Source organism: Tiliqua scincoides, chromosome 1, assembly GCF_035046505.1.
Source record: "Tiliqua scincoides isolate rTilSci1 chromosome 1, rTilSci1.hap2, whole genome shotgun sequence".
NCBI lineage: Eukaryota > Metazoa > Chordata > Lepidosauria > Squamata > Scincidae > Tiliqua > Tiliqua scincoides.
The window spans coordinates 263,958,669-263,978,555 of record NC_089821.1 but is presented as its reverse complement, the minus strand read 5'-3'; the positions used below and the strand labels follow the sequence as shown (position 1 = coordinate 263,978,555).

The following is a 19,887-nucleotide window of genomic DNA, read 5'->3' as shown; positions in this document are numbered from 1 at the left end:
CTCAATTCCAGCTGCAATTATTCATTGATACAGTTAGAATACTCCTTCCTTCCTGCAGTGAGGGAAATGGCACTTTGGGCCATACTCCGACACCTAAAGCTGTATTGCCAAAGCTCCATATGAATTGTCAAATAAAAAAGATTTTAATTGACAAAACCCCCAGTGGTTGGTTCATCATCATGCAAGTACTCTGACTGTAGTTGTTATACTGCAACAGTGATTTTTCAAATTAATACTCTAGGTGGGATCAAGGTGGGATTTCTCTTTGCATCAGTGTGAGTTGGGCTGTGAATTTGTACTGCTGTTTCTTCATAATCCAAGTTACGCGTTTGTGGGCAGACTGAACAGAAATGGTAAAAGGTAGTGGTAATCCACTGGGATTAAACAGTTTGCAAAATCTCAATTTATCATTTCTGGTAAGTCTTTGAAGTCAGGTCACACCCACTCTGAAAAGAGGGGATTATAAAACTACATCTTTTTTTTGAGGTCCCCTCTTATCAAAGCTCTTCAAAAATGAAAGAAATTCCTCTGATCTTTTAAACGTAAGGGTGCAGTCTAGAGCTGCCTGATACTACCGATCTCTGAGGTCCCAGCATCCCAGGAAGGCTAATAACTAAGAAGCAGCAGTCATAAGAACAGTCCCACTGGATCAGGCCGTAGGCCCATCTAGTCCAGCTTCCTGTATCTCACAGCAGCCCACCAAATGCCCCAGGGAGCACACCAGATAACAAGAGACCTGTATCCTGGTGCCCTCCCTTGCGTTGGCATTCTGACATAGCCCATTTCTAAAATCAAGAGGTTGCACATACACATCGTGGCTTGTAACCCGTAATGGATTTTTCCTCCAGAAATATGTCCAGTTCCCTTTTAAAGGCATCTAGGCCAGATGCCATCACCACATCCTGCGGCAAGGAGTTCCATAGACTAACCACAGGCAGAATAAAGAAATATTTTCTTTTATCTGTCCTAACCTTTCCAACACTCGGTTTTAGTGAATGTCCCCTGGTTCTGGTGTTATGTGAGAGAGTAAAGAGCACCTCTCTATTCACTTTATCCTTCCCATGCATAATTTTGTATGTCTCAATCATGTCCCTCCTCAGGTGTCTCTTTTCTAAGCTGTAGTGGCCCAGACACCGTAGCCTTTCCTCATAAGAAAGGTGCCCCAGCCCCGTAATCATCTTAGTCGCTCTCTTTTGCACCTTTTCCATTTCCACATGTCCTTTTTGAGATGTGGCGACCAGAACTGGACGCAATACTCCAGGTGTGGCCTTACCATCGATTTGTACAACGGCATTATAATACTAGCCGTTTTGTTCTCAATACCTTTTCTAATGAACCCAAGCATAGAATTGGCCTTCTTCACTGCCGCCGCACATTGGGTCGACACTTTCATCGACCACCCCAAGACCACCCCATCGACCACCACCACCCCAAGATCTCTCTCCTGATCTGTCACAGACAGCTCAGAACCCATTAGCAAATATGTAAAGTTTTGATTCTTTGCCCCATGTGCATGACTTCACACTTACTTACATTGAAGTGCATCTGCCATTTTGCTGCCCATTCTGCCAGTTTGGAGAGATCCTTCTGGAGCTCCTCACAATCACTACTGGTCTTCACCACTTGGAAAAGTTTGGTGTCTTCTGCAAACTTAGCCACCTCGCTGCTCAACCCTGTCTCCAGGTCATTTATGAAGAGTCACCTATCCTCTCTGCTGACAGACAGTAAGAATTGGGCCCTCTCTAATGCTGCACACTGATAGTGTGACACAACTGCCTGTGGCAATTTCTCCACCTTGCTATATGCTGCACGTGGGAGAGGACAAGCAGCTGCTGTTTCTTGCTTCTTCTACGATTCAGTTGCTTTCTTCCTTAACTGAGCGCCCACAGTGGCAAGGAATAGCTACTTGCAGTTTCTCTACAGATGGCTACTACCCTTCATCACCACTGCTTCCTGCTTGCCCAATCAAGTGAAGTTAAGCCTATGTGATGCTGTTGCCATCCCCCCAGCAAACAGAAGATTGTAGTGGCCTCTAGTATGTGGGGGCTTCCAGAGGGCATCTTGCTGAACCCCCTTCCACCCACCAGCCTCAGGCGGGCCCTAATTTATGCTTATGCTTTTGAAAGCATTCAGCATTGTCCTCCTTCCTGGTCTTTCTGGTTTTCCTCATTCCTTGCCCCAAGATAGAAGTAAGTTCTTTAAATGTGTCTGATGCATGGTGCATCTCTGTCGTTATTCAGAGCTACTGGGCTGATTTTGCCTCTGTACCGAAACCCTGGTTCACTCTCACTCTTTTTAAATATAGTCTGAACCTCCCTCCTGGTTAAAAGCAAGGATGTCAAAGTAACTAATCAACTACAGTCAGAATAAAATTGGAGTCTAGTTTTCTTCTTTAAATCTCTGATCAGCTGCTTGCTCTTGTCAAATTGAAAGTAAAGGCTTCAATAAAATAAAAACTAAAGATTTAAACCTTTAGTCCATACTCGGGGTCTATTCCAGGATTATTGTCCAGAAATTTAGTTATCATAAAATATCTTGGTTCATTGATAGAGTTATTGGTTGTCCTTGGAAAAGTTACATTATCATTCTCAGTTTTTTATTTTGTAAAATCAGTGTAGGGAATAATAATGATAAGAACATAAGAACATAGAACAGCCCCACTGGATCAGGCCATAGGCCCATCTAGTCCAGCTTCCTGTATCTCACAGCGGCCCACCAAATGCTCCAGGGAGCACACCAGATAACAAGAGACCTCATCCTGGTGCTCTCCCCTACATCTGGCATTCTGACTTAACCCATTCCTAAAATCAGGAGGTTGCGCATACACATCATCGCTTGTACCCCATAATGGATTTTTCCTCCAGAAACTCGTCCAATCCCCCTTAAAAGGCGTCTAGGCTAGACGCCAGCACCACATCCTGTGGCAAGGAGTTCCACAGACCGACCACGCGCTGAGTAAAGAAATATTTTCTTTTGTCTATCCTAACCCGCCCAACACTCAATTTTAGTGGATGTCCCCTGGCTCTGGTATTATGTGAGAGTGTAAAGAGCATCTCCCTATCCACTCTGTCCATCCCCTGCATAATTTTGTATGTCTCAATCATGTCCCCCCTCAAGCGTCTCTTTTCTAGGCTGAAGAGGCCCAAACGCCGTAGCCTTTCCTCATAAGGAAGGTGCCCCAGTCCCATAATCATCTTAGTCGCTCTCTTTTGCACCTTTTCCATTTCCACTATGTCTTTTTTGAGATGCGGCGACCAGAACTGGACACAATACTCCAGGTGTGGCCTTACCATCGATTTGTACAACGGCATTATAATACTAACCGTTTTGTTCTCAATACCCTTCCTAATGATCCCAAGCATAGAATTGGCCTTCTTCACTGCCGCCGCACATTGGGTCGACACTTTCATCGACCTGTCCACCACCACCCCAAGATCTCTCTCCTGATCTGTCACAGACAGCTCAGAACCCATCAGCCTATATCTAAAGTTTTGATTTTTTGCCCCAATGTGCATGACTTTACACTTACTGACATTGAAGCGCATCTGCCATTTTGCTGCCCATTCTGCCAGTCTGGAGAGATCCTTCTGGAGCTCCTCACAATCACTTCTGGTCTTTACCACTCGGAAAAGTTTAGTGTCGTCTGCAAACTTAGCCACTTCACTGCTCAACCCTGTCTCCAGGTCATTTATGAAGAGGTTGAAAAGCACCGGTCCCAGGACAGATCCTTGGGGCACACCGCTTTTCACCTCTCTCCATTGTGAAAATTGCCCATTGACACCCACTCTCTGCTTCCTGGCCTCCAACCAGTTCTCAATCCACGAGAGGACCTGTCCTCTAATTCCCTGACTGTGGAGTTTTTTTCAGTAGCCTTTGGTGAGGGACCGTGTCAAACGCCTTCTGAAAGTCCAGATATATAATGTCCACTCTGGAGGATGATTAACATGGGTGTTGAGAAAAAGATTAAGAAATCTAACTTTCTGTGTTGGATGGACTCCAGGTAAATGACTAGTGAGAAGTATTGTTCCAAAAAAAATTTTTTGTCCACAGACCATTGCCCCCTTCATGCTAGGACTCATTGTCAGCACTTTTTCCCTGGATGTCCAATTTGTTCTACGTATAGTTTCTTTCCATCTTCGCTTATAAAGATGTGTTTGGCTTACTTCCATGGCTCTCTTGGTTCTGCATGACTGTCAGCCACTTTAATTGGTCCTGGGGAGTGTGGTACCTCATTGCTCCAGTGTTATGTGTCCCTCACCTGACTTCTTAAAGTCATTTCTTATTTTGAAGTTTGTCTTTCTTATTTTGGGGGACTGCTAATAGAATTTAAAGTTATCTTTAAGCTGCTGTTGCTTCAAATAAAAAATTTGCTACTCCTAGACCATTTAGTATCTTCAGTCTCTCAGAGTTTGAAAAGCATCTGGTGGCACAGAACTTGACCTTTGTGGTGTGTGAGAGGGGAAGAGACACCCTAGTTAAATTAGAGGAGGCAGCCAATACTTCACAGATGTGCTGTTTATATTTCTGAAACTGGATCAACGGATGGTTGAGATTATTTGAGAGCAAAATTCTAAGCATACTCTGAGCAAATACAGGTGGCTACTGGAAATCAGCAGAACTTAATTTCCACAGAAGGGTCACCACCTTAGCCTGAAAACGAAATCTTCCTGAAAGGAAGGCATTTGGCCACTTAACTATTTCCTCCAAACAACCAACCTAGCAAAAATGGAAACTGTGCGTTCCGTTTGTTCTGAATGACTGTGGATCTGCTTACCCATCTGTGGGTTGTATTCTGCTTCTGATGTGCATGTTACGTTCCTGTGAAAGGTAAAACAAACCTTCCACCTTTTATTTGTCTTGAAACATCTGCTATGCATGTCTCTCCTGTAGTCTTCTACTACAGATTTTTACTGCAGCAGCTGAAGAAAAGAGCTGTAGGCTATGCCCACTCCTGTTTTATATGTTTGTTGGCCAGATCAAAGCTTTGACTTTCAGTCAGCTTTCTTCAAAGGGCATTATATGTGCGGAAATGTCACCCCTTCCCTCTATTTTGTGACCCTGTCTTGAAAATGTTAAACACATGAGTTCCAGGGTAGATAGTTCCAGGTAGCCAGAAAAAGATGAACCCAAGCTGGAGCTTTGCAAGGGTGGGGGAGGAGATTGAGTGACAATAGAAGGTAATGCTTAGCAGTTTTTATCAACTTGCAGATCTAGCTATTTAAATGACTTTAAGATCCATCTTTCAGGCTGAAAGGATTACGCCCACGTTTTAACATCAAATGAGCATATCCTTTCTCTTTGCATTGCTCTTGACAGGTTGTTTTGCAGCAGAATTTTAATGACTATATAACTGCCATTCCATGTTTGTTTGGATTGTTGCAATTTTTTGGATTCTTAAAGAGTCTCACCTTAAATGTTTCCTAAAAATGTTTATTGTGAACAAAAATTGTATTTCTGCTTTGAGCTGGTCTGTTTGATTTAGCCATCTGCTGGAACCTTGCAAGAATGACTGTGTTTAGTGCAACAAATGCTAATAAGCATCTCCCGTACCCTTGGTTTTTCACTGAATGCAACACAAGTGCTATAATTTTCTCATTGTCGATCGTTTGTTGTTCCAAAAACATTTTTTCGAAGTAATAAACTTGTCAAAGGGATCCAGGTACCTGCCAAGGAGAGCATTTCTGTTGTGAGGAAATCTATCTTCCCAGCATTCAAAATGCAGTAGCTTGCTAGCACAAGTGTGCAGTTCCTCATACATAATATTATTTCTATTGCTATGTGCATTTGGATGTGCCTGTAACATCTCTAGTGATAAGTCACAGAACTTCTTCCTTTTTCCTTAAAGCTGGAAGGCTAATCCTTTCCCTGCTGTAGTGCTCAATCAGCAGGATGCTCTCTGGTTTGTGTGTATGCATGCTTTTTAAGTGGTAAATACCAGCAGTGGTACCAATGCTTCTTGCTCTCTGCCCCTTCCAGAAATGCTGCTCCTTTTCTTGGAACTCTTAAAATAATTTTTATGGGCTGTGCAGACCCCCTCTCCAGGGTTGCAGTATACACCTCCCCTGAATTTTGTTTAACAGTCTTGCCAACAGCAGGAAGTGAAGCAGACATCAGGGACTCAAAATGTCTTAGGCCTGTGGCATTCTGTCCTGTGGGCGCTGAATGCAGTGGCAATGATGTCCTGAAAATTTTCCATTACTGTCATTTGGATTTTTAAAGATGCTTGTTTCATTATGTTAATTGGCAACATAATGACTGAAACTGCCTAGTTTGACAGACATTGTGTTCAGAGATACAATTAAGGCCCCCCCCCCCCGTCGCTTTCAGGTGACTGTTCCTAGGAAGCAGATATAACATCATGTTTTAAATACACTCTTGCATTTCAGTATGTGTACACTCACAGCCTATTTGTAAACAGTGTGGAGTGAGTAGCAGAAAGTACACCTAAACCAACCATCACAAAGATTACACTTGATTTAGAGCATTGGATTCAAAATTTTCCAGATAACCTGAGTCACTGGTCCTGAGATCTTTAAAAAAGAAAATCAGTTACAGTTCACTTTGCAGAGTTGTCTGGATAATCCCTGGCTCCTTGTAGAGTATCCCATATGTGTGAATTGTGGGTGCTGGGAGGTCCAATTCTGTAATTTTGTGATCCACCAAGCAGAAGAGAGTCATTTACAGCCCAGCAATGGCGCCTTGACTTTATAGCTTAGGCTATAAAGACTCCTGCTGTTAGGTCTGGCAAGTCTCAGTTCTGTTATCCAGGTGGTAGCCATCTCATAAGCACTTCAGGGCCTTGTTAAGGAATATATTTAGCAATAAAACTCTTCTTTCCACATATATTTATTCCATTTTAAATTTACAAGTTAGAATGCCTTCGAGTAGGTTTTGCATTACAGCACTACGTTGTACACCTAGAGATAGTCAGTGTTTGCACCCTGGATTGGAGAACAGCAAAAGCCCCATTCCTTCTCAAACTCCAGCTCTGATTTTATGTTTATATGGTTTCTTGCTTGTAAGGCCTTTCTCAACTTATAAATACTATACATGGATGGCAGGGCAACTATCTCTGTATGCCATAGGCTAGGGAGTGGCAGTGAGATGCAGGTATCTTGTTGTCTCATGTGCTCCTAGAAGCACAGTGGGCCACTGTGAGATACAGGAAGCTGGGCTACATGGGCCCTTGCAAGGCATGATCCAGCAGGGCTCGTGTTCTGTTCTGAATGAACATGTTTAGGACTGTGCTGTAAGTAACACATAAGAAGTCCCACTGTTCAATGAGACGTACTCCCAGGAAAATGTGCATAAGCTTGCAGCCTTGTAGGTAGAGCAGTTTCAGTAATGAAAGCATGCTATGTAGCTATTTTGGATATCCTATATGTTTTGTGGCCTCCTGATGGAAAACCATTAGAAACCTATTTCTGTGTCATAAGTAGGAGAGCTAGAAGAGCACCACTATTATCAAGTCACTCTGTAACCATAAAGCTTAAAACTTTCAAAAGAACTTTGGAAACCAAACCGAACACAGCTTATTGGATGAGCATCAGCTTTGTTCAGGGTTCTCTGGCCAATCAGAGGCATCTTCTAATACAGGGGTGTCCAAAGTTTTTGGCAGGAGGGCCACATTGTCTCTCAGACAGGGAAAAAAAGAATTAATTTGAATTTAAAATTTGTATAAATTTACATAAGTTTACATAAAAGAATATATTAAAGATGAACTTATATGAATGAATGAAGGTCTTGCAATAGCTCAAGGCCTATAAAAGGCCTTTCCTTTGCTGCTGCTGCTGCGTCACAGATGTGAAACAACAAGCAGTGGAGGGAGCCCTCATCCCACAGCTCACGCAAGAGGTCAAACAGTCTCCCTCAAGCTGAGAGCAGTTGCATCGGGCCAGTGTGGGCTCCAACAAATCTCCAGAGGGCCAGATGCTCATTGGAGTCTGGGGGCTCCCTGAGGGCCACATTGAGAGGCCTCGAGGGCCGCAAGTGGCCCCAGGGCTGGGGTTTGGGCACCCCTGTTCTAATACAGGGGTTCTTAACCTTTTAACTATTACAGACCCCCAATATGTCACCATACCCTCTTTGCCAGATTGTCGAAATCATCATAATCACCAGTCCTATTGGGTTCCAGTATGACTTCAAAAGATGGCAATAGTGGGATGTGGTTAGTGAACTCGCTGCCTCTGTACTAATGATTGTTAAATTGTTATTTGATTATTGTTTAATTGTTCAGAGATAGTCCCATACCCCCATAATTTGATTCCTATACCCCCCAAGGCTTATGGATAGCCCGGCTAAGAATCCCAGTTCTAATAGTTTAGTCCGCAAGCAGTCTGAGAAAGGAGAAGGCTAGTGAACCTTTTTGTAGATTCATAGGATTCTAACAAAACTCCCATAGCAGCTTTAAAGCAGGCTAGTATGTGAATGCTTTAAAATAATAGTAATGTTTTCGTTTTGACTTGGTTTTGTTGTGTTGTAAGTAGCCTTGACTCCAAGTAAGACAGAACTTTTAAAAAAATAATGGTGTGTTATTTTGCTGTTTCTCCTCCTCTGCTTTTTGAAAATAAGGTAGAGAATAATTCCCTCACCTCTCACACACACAAGCACATCAAAATGCTTCCAGTGCCAGGTTTGACCTTTTTTCCTCTTTTGTTCTTTTTAGCATTTGGAGTTCATGCTAAGATATCCTTCAATAAGGAGCCATATTCCCAGGATGCCTTACATGGTCGTAGTGCCATCTTGCGCTGTGAAGTGGAGGATCCAAATGACATAGAATTTGAATGGCTACAGAATGGGGTTCCTGTTCAAGAGACTGAACGCCGTTTCAAGGAGGAGAGTAACCTTAAGTTCACATCTGTTGATCGGCGGCAAGACAGTGGGAATTTCCAGTGTGTGGCCAGGAATGTAGTGACGGGAGAAGAAGCTCGAACAACAAATGCATCTTTCAACATAAAGTGTGAGGAACTTGATGATTAACCAGATACTTTTAGTCCATCATCAGTATTGTTTAATCCAGTCTGGTAGAAAGATGTGGGGTGGCAGGGAGTCAGCAAATCTGTGTTTCAGTATGACTTTGGTGACCAAGTTTGGAAGAGAGTTGCCATCTGTTGAGTCAGACCCTTGGTCCATCTAGCTCAGTATTGTCAACACTGATTGGCAGCATCTCTACAGGATTTCAGACTGGAATTTTCCCTATCCTACCTGGAATTGCTGAGGATTGAACCTGGGATCTTTTGCATCCAGAACATGTGCCACTGAGTTAAATTGCCTAAAAGGAGCTTGCCACATTCTTTATTGGGCAAGAGAGGCAAGCTTGCACAACAGCATGAACTATGCTGTATGCTGAAGACTGGGGACCTTTTACTTTTTTGGTTGCCAGCTGGTCACCAAAAAGCACTTTTTGGCACACACTTGCTCATAAAGGTATTTGAAATTTGTTGCACATTAACATATAATATTAATTCTGAATTCTCTCACACACACATATACACATACCCCCATTGCATCCTTTACATTAACATGCACTTTTCATTCCGATCAGATGCAGACTTGCCTATGCTTACACTCTGCACAAAATGCACATTCTCTTAAGCACCATCAGCAAGATCAAGGGCCATTGGAGGAACTGGAGGAAATGTCCTCCCTCTGTTAGGCGGTTTTCTGAGGCAAGCTGTTAGTATGAAAAGCAGTTGCTACTTAAAGTGGTGGATGTAATGGCTTTGTTGCAGTAGCCGAAATCCTCCCCAAATTTATCACATGAGATGAGCTGCAGGCCCTTTTAATGGCTACTATAGAGCTCAAACCCAGTTCAGGCTGAGGCCAAACTAAAAGGAGCCATGGGACATTTGCAAGAGGCTAGGTGTAAGCAAGAATGGAGTGCCTGGCTTGGGCTGCCAGCTTGGGTTCGTCACCTCAGGTGTAAATCCTTCATCCAGCTCAGCTTATTTTTGTCTTTCTCTTTTTCTCCACCCATCCCTGGTGAATTCTACTGCAGAGCCATTAGGAATGCAATTACTTCATTAGCAGCCCAACTGTGCTCTTGTGTAAGTTATCTGATCATACTTCAATAGCCCCCACCTGTTGCATTCTTGCTTGGCATCCAGTCACAGAAAGTCAGGCCTGGAGATGTCCCAGGACTCTTGTGTTTCTAAACAAGAGCAAGCCCTACATGCCTGTAGATACAGGCATAGGAATAAAAAGCCCAGAGTTCACCTCATCTCCTACCGTGATAGGATAGCTCCTTGGAATAGCCATTAAATTAGCCAGTCAATAGACACAATTGCCAGCCCTTGGCACTGTTGCAGAATGGAAAGTGACCTGTTCTGAAACCTTAATTTTTCCAGTAGCATATTTTTCTGAGACTCAGACCAAAGAGCACATGGCTGTTTATTACCTGGCAATGGGGTCTCTAATATTTGCACCTGTACCTTTGAGCAGGTTCAGAGTTGTCCTTACATGTGCTATATTTTGGATGAACACATGGAAATTCTGAGTAGGGAATGATGTGTTCTTATTAGCTTCTGCATCTATCACTGAGGCGTCCACTGCAAGGATTCCTATAGCTGATATGAACAGTTTCCTTGGTACCTTGTGAAACTATAGGCAAGGTGGAGAATGTGAAAAATTGCTTTATATTATTACTAGATAAGCAGTACAGGTAGTTTTCCCAGGGCAGAGTAGATGCAGTCATGCAGAGGTGGAAGCGACATTGCATTCCTGCAGTGACTTTTTGACCCCTTGTGTTAGATATACTGATGCTTCAGTTTCCAAGGTACTGTTGAGAGGCGCTGGCCTCAAAGTGACTTTTGTTTGATTTCTCCTCTCACCCATTTTTGGTAGGGATTGAAACAGGAGCAGTAGTCTTGAAGAAGCCAGCAGCAGAGGAGGCTATCCAGAGTTCTTCCCCAGTGACACTGCGCTGCCTTATCGATGGGCACCCACGGTAAGAAGGCATTCCTGTGAGCAGCCCGTGTGCTTTGTATCTGCTTCTCCCTCCCCCTGGAATGTCTTTTCTCTCAACGCTTTTGAACGTTGAGGAAAGTAAGATAGAGCATCCCTGAGCATTCAAAAGAAGGCAACTTCTCAGTCCTTCCTGAATGTGCTATGGGGAGGTAAGATACTGCAGAGGTGACATGCAGCATTGCTTTGAACACCATTTACCTGTTGACACATTGTCTTTTGTATTGTTGCTTCCTGGGGTTATTGTTGCATTTCCTCATTTTCACTGAAGTATCTGTGTTGTCCCATTTGTGTTATAGAAATTCAGTCAGATCGACCATTTGTCAGCTGCTTATTGAACTGGCTTTTGCTGAGGTGCAGAACTGTTAAACTGTGTTTGTCTCATAGCCCAGTGAGTCTGTGGTTCCGGGATGGCACCCAGATTGTAGATGATCGTAGCATCTATTCAATCAGCAACAAGGAGCGGACGTTGACTCTCGAGAGTGCCAGTCCAGATGACAATGGTGTCTACTCTTGTTGTGCGCGGAATGCCGTGGCCTCTGTGTGCAGCAGTGACAACTTCACTCTTAACATCATAGGTAAATGGGGGTGGTACTACCCTAAATGTCTGATTTGGGGAAAGTCTCAAGTACCCTTGTGTTGGCTCAGTTATCTTAACATCAGACCCAAGAGAAGCCCATAAGTTCTTTTGGGGAAAAAAATAATCATTGTTCCTGACCTCATTTGGTCCAGCAGAGACTCAGAATCAATATACTGGTAAAATACTTGCTTCCCATATTTAGTATGCAGCCAAAAGAGCAGAAGCTGCTCTAACTCCCAGTATCTCATATCCCTATTGCAAACGTGTTTGGAAATACTAAACATTATATTTTTAGACAGTATGCAATATAAAATGGAGTATATGAACCAGCTTTCTGATTCTGTTCAAAAGATTTCTCCTTCCCATTCCTAACAACAGCTCTGTAGAGATTGTCTTTAGACGATTGGGTGACTGATTCACCAGAAAAGCTGTATGGCTCTTCTGTGTCCTTATAAAGGCATTGAGATATTACACATTGTGAAAATAAGTTCTTCCCATTCCATAACACATTGAAAAGGCAATCTGTTGTGAGGACTCCTTCCAGGCTGTACTTGTAGTTTGGTCTGTACTGCAGCTAGGAGAGTGGATTTGTGGCTATCACAATCTTTTTTTGCTTTTAGAGTTGGGATTATACAAAACCCCAGATCTAGCTCTTCTTTCCCTTCAGATTTGAATTGTCTCACCCTTATAATAGGCACCCATATATTAGAAGGAACAGATTTTTAAGTAACTTTACTTAATAACACAAAATACTAGAATTTCCTAAATTTAATTTCCAAATGTATAGTGGTTATAAATGTATGCAGCTATATAGGAATATAAATGATATGATAGTTTAGAATATTAAAGGTTTAGCAAACCTTACCAAGCAAATGAAAAGTGACTAATACAAATAAAAATTATAGTGTCTTTCAGATAGCTGATTAAGATTAAGTTGGCCAGGCTAAAGGGAAAGTTTGCTGCCATCTTATGCATATCTATGTGTAAACTCCATTCAGCACAGTGGGACTTACAGCCTCATCTTATGCTTATTTATTTAGACAGATTCTCAACAGGCTAGCACTGTTCAGAACCTTCTGCAGAGAAAGAGAAGAGTCTTACTGTAGGTGAAGACCACAAGCATCTCAGTCTTTGCTAGAGTGCAATCCTAAGAGGCTTGCGCTGTATTCAGCACAGGATAGGGGCCCAAGGCAGCTCAGCCAGAGGCAAGGGGAAACATTTTCCCTTACCCCTGGATAAGGCGCCCTTGCCCCAATGGGTCTCCTTGTACTTGCGCCACCTCCAGAGAGTGGCTTCAATCCACTCCGAACGGAGGGAACGGAGGTTGGGATTTGGCATAATTGCTGGATCCCAGCCCTGCTCCCCACCCGCCCTCCCCCCACTCAGGAATGCCTCCTTCCCGCCCACCCTAGAGCCTTGTGTCGACCTAACCGGCTGACGCAAGACTCGCAGAGGAAACCGGCGTGGAGGCTTGTTTCAGCCTCCACAGGCCGGCGCACCTCTGAGCACCGGTTTGGCTTCCTCTCAAGGAGTCGCAAAAGTGCCTTACAGTATGTTTGCGACCCTCCTGGGCCAGCCCAAGGGACTTGCACCCACCATGGGCAGCTCTGGATTGCACCCTTAATAACTTAATGTGTTGAACAAAAAGTCCCCTAAGATTTTTAAAAATTGATTGCTTTTTAATAGCAAACTGCAACTTGCCTAGATAATCCCCAAATTTAGCAGGTGTTTGTCTTTAATCTTTGTACCATCTGTGATGTGTCACATTGCTGGTGTATGTCCTGCAAATTTCCATTTTGCAAAGTCTTCTATTTTGTGTTCGCCTTTGGCTAACTTGATTTAATGCATACCACCCTAAAAGGATATGCATTAAAAAAGAAAGTGTAAGATTGTGCAGTACAAAGCAAATCTTAAAAAAGGAAAATAACGGGCTACTGCCAGACCCTGCAAAAGAGAACAACCTCTAAAAATTCATATAGGGAAAGACAAGAGCTCCCCAAGGAATGCTCACAAGAGTTAACTGAGTGAGGAAGCTTTGCATAGAAAGCCCTGCTCGTTTTCTCTAGGAGTATCTTAGTTGCCGTAGGCTTGCTTGCATTCCACATTCTAGCCAGATCAGCCTGCTGATTTCTCTGTACTTCTCTGCTTGTACCTTTATGAGGGGAAGCTGTTGATCTGGAACAAGGAGCTAGGCTGTCGATCATCACTTTCCCATAATCTCCTTTCCTTATGGTAGATGAGAGTTTCCCTCGCCCAGTGATTATTCCTGAGAGTCAGATTGTCAATAAGAATGAGGAGGTCATGTTTCACTGCAAGTTCCAAGCTGTGCCACCTCCCACCCAGGACTGGTTCTTTGAAGATGACGTTCTCATTACCAATCGATCCAAGTAAGTGGTCTCTTTCAGGATGAATAAGCTGTCTGATGCTAATAGAGAAAGGTATATGCATCCTGATGTAAAGGAATTATGCTCAGAGAAGATGAATCTTTAACATTGCTTGGAAAACAAGAAATTGGCCCCAGTGTTCTGCAGCGCTGCTACTATAATAGTGTGGGAACACTTTGAAAGTCTCCTAGAGGCAGCCACAGCAGAAACCTTTACTCGACAGGTATCATTCTGCCTGAGAAGATCAGGTTAGTGGCTAATACCATTTGGTTTCCAAAGTTTTAAATTTCATCAGTCCTGCCTACTTTGTATTTGTTCTCCTTTTTTTCCCTATTCTGCTGAACCATTTGTAGTTCATTACAGAAGAACATGTTGTGGAGAAGAACACCAGAGTGATGGATCATATTATTTTGCATGGAAGCAACAACTGTTACCTGCAGGCATTTCTGTTCTGTATCATCTCAATGGCTGACTTCAGTTTTGTCTCCTCTCCCTTCTTCTGAAGGACCATAGTGCTTTCCAATGGCTCTTTGCTGATAACTCAAGTGAAACCACGCAGTGCAGGCATCTACAAGTGTGTTGGCCAAGGGCAGAGAGGAAAACCTGTTGTCTTAGAGGCAACCTTGCAGCTGGCAGGTATGAACTGACATCTGGAGATGCCCAACTGATTTTGTGTCATTTTGTGAGATAAAGGCTCTTGGCTTTGACAGTTCTGGTTAGGGCACCACTTGGCTAAGCTAGTCACCCTGCACCCCTTTCCCCCAAGACCTGGGCATTCCACAGATGGAAATACAATTTTGATTTTTACAGGAAGTTCCTACCCCAAATATGTAACCCAGAGGTTCGCATTTTGGCACTCTTCAAACCCCGCTGGATTCTAAACTATAAAATTCTGTATTTTTTCCAGAAATTGAAGATTTTCCTCGACTGTTCGAACCAAAGACTTTCATAGCCAACAGAGAGCAACGTGTGGTCTGCGAAGCCCCTCGGGGAGTCCCTGAGCCTCATATCTGGTGGGAGAAGAATGGTGTTCGGATCTCCACTAGTGGTAGGGTACGCCAAGAAGCTGAAGAGCTAGTCTTCACTAGCATCGCAGAAAAGGATGCTGGAGTGTACACCTGCCATGCAGTGAACAAGGCTGGAGAGAAAAAGCAAGAACTGTCTATCACAGTAGCCAGTAAGCAGGTTTCTTTGTTCTCTGAGGGAAGGGTGTTTTTGCATGTGTGCGTACGCGCGGAACAAAGACTTGGGGTAATGGGAAAGGAAAGGAACAGATTACATTTTAGAAATTTAAACCCTTGCTATGTAATCGAGAACTCATTGGACACAAGAGGACAGTACTGCTGCTAGTTAGTTCTTTGAGCTGGATAGACCTGGGTAGGAGCTAAGGAAAGGAGCATGCTCTCTGTGATATTTTTTCAGCATTACTCTAATGGTAGTCTTCTGGAACCTATTCAGTGATTGCCACTGTTGCAGGCTGAGAAGTGGGTTCTGTGGACAATTTTTCCAGCAGGTCCCTATCCCTAAGATGGCATGTGATATATTTGTATTATTTCTTCCATTTGTACATCTCAAGTTCTCACTCATCCAGGCACTGACCATACTAGACTTGCTCCTCTTCAGCAAGGTTCTCAGCCTGCGTCCTGGTGCCACAGCTTGTATGCTCACAGTTGTAACTACTGTTCACTGTTTTTCCAGCAATGCCAAAATGGGTAGAAAAACCCAAGGACAGTCAGCTGGAAGAAGGTAAACCTGGCTATCTCCATTGTCTCAGTAGAGCCTCTCTGAAACCCACTGTCACCTGGTTTCGCAATGGCTTTCCCATTTCAGAGGTGAGGATTATTATTAATAGAGATGGAAGGGCCACCTGTTACCTTGTGGAACAAGTTGCTCAGTTGGTGTGTTGCTGAATCTTTGTGGTAGCTCTTTGGCTTTGTAGTGCACACTTCTGTTTCTTATCAAACTGTGCTGCTGCTTTGTTGTAAGCATCATTGTCCTTTTTATATCTGTAATTTGTTTCATGTTCTCGTCACACTAGTTTAAATATAAAGGTGGAGAAGCTGAGACCCACAGGTTAATATCTTTATTTTCTCCTAGCCCTGTCTAACTCTTCCTCAGATGCCTTACTAATTTGGCTCTTTTCTTTTATAAATCTGCCCCAATTCTTGTCCCAAAAGGTCCTGTCAAGGGATATGGAATGGACCTTACTCAGAGGGGTACCCTGACACCTTTCCATGATGTTGGAAAGGATCTGCCTACTAAAGTTGCTGGTCATGTATGGAGATGAGCCTTTTCCTGGGGTAGAGGCTTCCAGTTCCAAGAATCTGTGATTGGTCAATGTCTTTCCTATCCTGTATAGAATAAGGATGTTGCTTTTGTTGTCTGGTCAGGAACTAAATGGGATGGCACTTCTGACTTTCATGCTTGCTGTGCATGTGTGTTTAGCCTGCCTTGGGAAGAGAAATAGGAGATTCTCAATGTGTGTAGAAGGGAACATGTCTGTCTAGGAATGTCTTCTCTCTGTCTCTCTCTCTGTCTGTGTGTGTGTGTGTGTTGGGGGGATATTTATGCCCACAAGAAAGCCATACTGAAATGTGTGTTGATTAATTACCAAATTAAATTTATACTGTTGCTCCCCAATCAGTCCCCCTCCCTCCCTCCCTCCCTCTTGAAACATCACAACCATACAAGGGTTTAACAGCTGAATGTGTCCTGTGGTTTTATATATCAGGTTTCAACTGGCTTCATCCCGTTATGCAATTAAACCCCTTTCATAAAAATGCAACAAAAGGGAGATGAGCTCAACCCTCTAACATAGTACTAAATTGGCTTTCATCTGCACTCTCCTTTTTAATCCCCCATTTTTTTCCTGTATGCACTTCTGGAAATAGAATCTTGTTCTTGCTGTTGCAGACAAGAATGAACTAGAACCTAACTGCTGGTTGACAAAAGGTGCCAAATGGGGAAAGGGCAGATGAGGTTCTTAGAATTCTGCCTTGGGCCATGGAGTTGCAGCCAGTGTTGCTGCTAGGGGGGTGCGGGCCGTGCCCTGGGGAGGGTGACGCACCCTGGGGGGTTGACGCGCCCTGGGGGGTGACATGCTAAAATCACCGCATGAGGGGCTACCGTGTCATGCCATACACCATTGGATGCGGCATGTCCAGCGGAACACAATGCAAAAATCAGAATTGAAATCGCTCCTTTCGTTCAAAAGTTATGGCCAAAAAAACGGAAAGAAAAAATGAATGGATCCCTATGGTAAGTGAAAGTGAGCCGTATCACGCATTTACTCGTGAGTAGGTGTACTTGCCATAGTCCATCGGAAAGGAAAGGCTGAGAGGACTCCAAACAATGTCAGAATGGTCCCAATCCAATGAATGCAGCCCCAAAAAACACCCGAGAAGGTCCCTCCCAGCTACGAGTCTGAGCCCGAAATGAAGCCATGTGGCCACGTTTACTCGCGAGTAGGCAAACTTGCATTAGTCCATTGGAAAGGGCAGGCAGAAAGGACTCCAAACAATGTCAGAATGGTCCTGATCCAATTAGTGCAGCCCCCAGAAACACCCAAGGAATTCCCTCCCTCCCAGCTGCGAGTCTATTGAGCCCTATGGAAAGCAAACTCAGCCACATGGTCGCGTTTATTCGTGAGTAGGCAGATGTGCCTTGGCTGGTGGTCAGGCCAGGCAAAGGGGAATGTGAGGACACCAGAATGGTCCCAATCCGATGGAACTGCAGCTCAACAAGTGCTCCAGAAGGCAGCCTCCCCCCTAACTAAAAAGGACAAAAAGATGCTTGAACTGGTAAGGGGAAGTTTTCTATTTTGCACTTGTAAAGCCAGGTGGGTCTTTATTCTGATGTGCCTGAAATAGAAGAACTTTAAACTGGGCACTGGGAGGGCTGAAAATCTCACTGATTCTTTTTGGGGGGTTGTTATTGCAGGCAGACTACATAGTAAGCTCAGTTGACCACTATGGGACTTACTTCAGAGTAGACATGCATAGGCTTGGGCTCACAGGCTGAAGTCCTACCCACGCTTTCCTGAGAGTAAGCCCCATTGACCACTATGGGACTTACTTCAGAGTAGATTAACTTGGTGGAACAGGACTGGCTCCCCCTTATTTAATTATTTTATTTTAATTTATTTATAATTATTTCTTTTAATTTGCTTGATGATGTCACTTCTGGCCATGACATCACTTCCAATGGGTCCTGGACAGATTGTCATTCTAAAAAGTGGGTCCCAGTGCTAAAAGTTTGAGAACTGCTGCAATAAGGTGTTAGTAAGTTGGCACAGGGTGCGTGTGTGAATCTACAAGTTTTCAAAATCACTAAAATTGGAATTTGGAGGAATAAGACCATCATGTTATATATCAATCAATGTGTGATTTCATGCAGAATGCAATGAAACAAACCACATTGAAATATCTGTGTTCTAACAAAAGGTATAGCCAAAAAACCAGTGGGGGCGGGGCAATGGTATATCACCATGCCCACCTGGGGCATTGCCCCACCCACTACATGGCGTGACACGCAGGCCTCCCGCACCGGGTGACGCGAATCCTAGTTTGCAGCCAGAGATCTTCCTACTTGCAATGAAGCAGCCTTTCAACTCTAAGTCCCACCACTCGTGATAAAATATGTCCGTATTAGGGGCCATTGCCTCACTTAAAAATGTTCTGACTTTGGTTATTTTTGGGATCTGGATGGGAATGGTTGACAAAACCACTTCTGGAATTGTTCCTTCTAATCTGAAATTCTGCAGGCCATCATGCCTCACACATTTGCCATTTTCGTCTCCAGCAGGATCCTCGCTTTGAAATTGCAGAGAATGGGACGCTGCGTATCAACAATGTGGAAGTGTATGATGGAACAGTGTTCAGATGTGTGAGCAGTACTCTAGCTGGGAGTATTGAGGAACAAGCTCGTGTGCATATCCTGGGTATGTGCTTCTGCTGAATTTTATACCTTGTGAATGCCCGCAGGCACACATCTCCTGCATCTCCCACTGCTGTGCTGCCTGGAGAAGGAAAGTCTTTGCAGACATAGACTTCTCTTGGCAGTGTTGCCCACAAATAATAAGTACTTGTACAGAATGTATTCTTTGGTTGCCATTTAGGTGTATGTTAATGTGTCTGACTAGGCAATTTGATTTGTTGCAGAAAAGCTGAAGTTTACCCCTCCTCCTCAGCCCTTGCAGTGTGTCGAATTTGATAAAGAGGTCAACGTGTCCTGCTCGGCCACTGGCCGGGAGAAACCTACAATCCAGTGGATTAAAACTGGTGAGGGAGAATGTTGGAACTGGGTCAAACAGAAAATGTTTGTGCTGGCTTAGCTCACTGCATGAATAGATTTTATCATGAGTGTTCTCTAGACATATATGTTTTGCTTTGTAGAAAGATCTGGGTGCCTTTTGTGTTTCCTGTTCTTGTCCTTTTGTGGATTGAGTTAACTCTCCTTCTCCTGTGTGGAGCTTTTATTCTTCAGCATGCAGGTTCTACTAGGCTGCTTGCCTGTTTTTTTAATTATCTGTCTGCTACCCTCCCAGATGGAAGCAGCTTACCAACTTCAGTCAGTCACAATGCTGGAAATTTGCACTTTCATAAAGTGACAAGGAATGATGCTGGCAACTATACTTGCATTGCCTCCAATGGCCTACAAGGGGAGATCAGAGCAATGGTCCAACTCACAGTGGCAGGTAAGCTTCAGGTGGAGCAGTGTTTGACTTGATCAGGGATTGGCCATGAGGAGTCCATGAGTGGTCTGCTTAGGCTTCTGAGATTCTCAGTGAGGCTTTGAAACTTTTGTGCAGTGGTCCTTAGATGTATCGGTTGCTGCTCTTGCTCATTTTCAGTATGTTCTTTGATGAATTGTCTGCAAATGTGCATGCTGTTGGAGCTTTCATACTTTCTATATGAAATGAAATGACAGAACAAAATTCCAAAGGTCATAGTCTGCTATGCC

At 43.7% G+C, this 19,887-nt stretch overlaps 1 protein-coding gene across 1 annotated transcript in view; it reads left to right on the top strand.

The window, feature by feature from the left end:
- The window catches only part of PTK7 (protein tyrosine kinase 7 (inactive)), a 45,872-nt gene that overhangs the window by 9,946 nt on the left and 16,039 nt on the right, over window positions 1–19,887 (top strand). The window contains exons 2-11 of the mRNA XM_066623573.1: window positions 8,666–8,959; window positions 10,843–10,945; window positions 11,350–11,540; window positions 13,779–13,929; window positions 14,432–14,562; window positions 14,834–15,103; window positions 15,625–15,758; window positions 18,727–18,865; window positions 19,086–19,205; window positions 19,472–19,621. Coding sequence (XP_066479670.1) covers window positions 8,666–8,959; window positions 10,843–10,945; window positions 11,350–11,540; window positions 13,779–13,929; window positions 14,432–14,562; window positions 14,834–15,103; window positions 15,625–15,758; window positions 18,727–18,865; window positions 19,086–19,205; window positions 19,472–19,621 — 1,683 coding nt within the window. The remainder of the gene's footprint in view (window positions 1–8,665; window positions 8,960–10,842; window positions 10,946–11,349; window positions 11,541–13,778; window positions 13,930–14,431; window positions 14,563–14,833; window positions 15,104–15,624; window positions 15,759–18,726; window positions 18,866–19,085; window positions 19,206–19,471; window positions 19,622–19,887) is intronic.